A 1,602-nucleotide genomic window follows, 5' to 3' on the forward strand; every position below is an offset into this window, starting at 1 on the left:
GGGAGGGCTCGTAGTTATCTGATTGCGATCCGCGGCGGTGTCTTGCATATCGGAACTGCCGCCAGTGGCTGCTGCAAGAACGTGATAAGCGTGACCTGAGCCATAAGATGAGAAGAGATTTAGGCCTGTAGCTTTTTAATAACTGCACACATCTAAGGGGAATTTTTCTAGGACAATTAGAGCACATTTCGGCTATATATATGTGTGTTGAAACCAAGAAAAACAAATCATGTCTCCGTAATAAGGCGATGTTGTTGAAGCAGCACAAACCGAATTCAATTGTATCCGTTCAGGGATTCGAATGCGTTATGAAAGTGGTGAGCACCTACCTTGATAGATGATGTCTAAGAGAGCTGACCGAGAGCCGGCAAATAGCACCATTCGACTCCGCTTGTGTGAATCCGCAGGAGCCTTGGTCATATTTTCTAAGTTAATCAGAACAGAGTATATGACGAGCCGCGCCAACGCTCGGCAGTGGTCGTAGGTGAGGTGGAGGTGGCCTTGTTGGAGGCGCCTGAATATACTGGCGAGATCGGACGCAAGGTTTTCATCGCCAGTTCGTGAGCCAAGTTTGAACGCGGCTCTCTCTCCCATCAGGGTGGTAAGGAGCTTCGATATTGCCTGTTGGCAAATTTCGTCCCGAGGGTCAGTGGTGTCACTATATTTTTGTTCTGCTTCTTGAAGTAGACCTTGTAATCGGTAGAGTGAGTCGCTTAGAGGATGTTTTGCGATGATATCGCAATCGTGGTCCGAAAGCTCAGCCATTATATGATGAATGGGAAACACACGCGGAACAAAAATCAAGAAATGTTAGGATGTTATGATGTATGATACTTGCCAGGGGTAGCTCGCTGAGAACAGAATCAAAGGGAGGATTATGGTCAAACGGTTGATCCGGCTTGGCTCTGATGCAGAACGCGAATGTGGGAGCAAGGAACTGGGGAGATTAATCCTATTGGATCGCGACTGAATGCTAAGCAGCGCGAACAAAATAGAGGGATTGATCGGACCCAGGTACTTTGAGGAAGGCCGGCTATTCCCATTTAGGATTAAAACAGACCATGGCACTCAAACAAGGCCGGTATAGCCTATTACAATGAAGTATAATGTGTTTTGACAAGAATAGAATGGCTATTTATCATTAAGAGTTATATCAAAAAGCAAATCTCTGTCCAGCGTCTCATCATTGTTTCAAAATATGCCCGGAAGCAAGATAATCCGTTCCGTTCTCTACCTGCGGTAGACCTAGATGATTTTGTTTAGTCACCGAGTGAATATTTTGATGTTGCCTCCAAGAGCAGAGGCACATTAGGGCTCTCCATTGCCTGCGCTTTGGTACAAAATGCTCTGAGGAGGCTGTTCTTGCTCGGAAATGGAATTTCTCTTCGCTTCTCGGGTGTTTCAATATGCAACTTATTATCTTGTATATAGCAACAAAGCCGATGCTCAATACCCTTCTCAACAAGAGCTGTATATAGATCTTGAAGAGTACTGGTATCCGACCCTATAGCAGCGATCTTCATATTATCATCGCTGTTCAACACCCAGGCTAGCCGGATCGTCTGACATGTCTATCTTCATCCTTCTGCAGAGATACAAGTG

At 45.6% G+C, this 1,602-nt stretch overlaps 2 protein-coding genes across 2 annotated transcripts in view; both read right to left on the bottom strand.

The window, feature by feature from the left end:
* Positions 1-119: 119 nt before the first annotated feature.
* HCAG_07454 (predicted protein) lies at positions 120-765 on the bottom strand (the record flags this gene model as incomplete). Its single annotated transcript, XM_001537982.1, has 2 exons — positions 120-142; positions 330-765. The coding sequence occupies 2 exons, from the start codon at positions 763-765 to the stop codon at positions 120-122; spliced, it is 459 nt and encodes a 152-aa protein (XP_001538032.1).
* A 494-nt stretch (positions 766-1,259) lies between these two features.
* The window catches only part of HCAG_07455 (predicted protein), a gene marked incomplete at both ends in the record, with an annotated part of 1,412 nt that continues 1,069 nt past the window's right edge, over positions 1,260-1,602 (bottom strand). The window contains one exon of the mRNA XM_001537983.1: positions 1,260-1,491. Within this exon, the coding sequence (XP_001538033.1) occupies positions 1,260-1,491 (232 nt within the window). The remainder of the gene's footprint in view (positions 1,492-1,602) is intronic.

This window comes from Histoplasma capsulatum, genomic scaffold (assembly GCF_000149585.1).
Source record: "Histoplasma capsulatum NAm1 scaffold_8 genomic scaffold, whole genome shotgun sequence".
NCBI lineage: Eukaryota > Fungi > Ascomycota > Eurotiomycetes > Onygenales > Ajellomycetaceae > Histoplasma > Histoplasma mississippiense.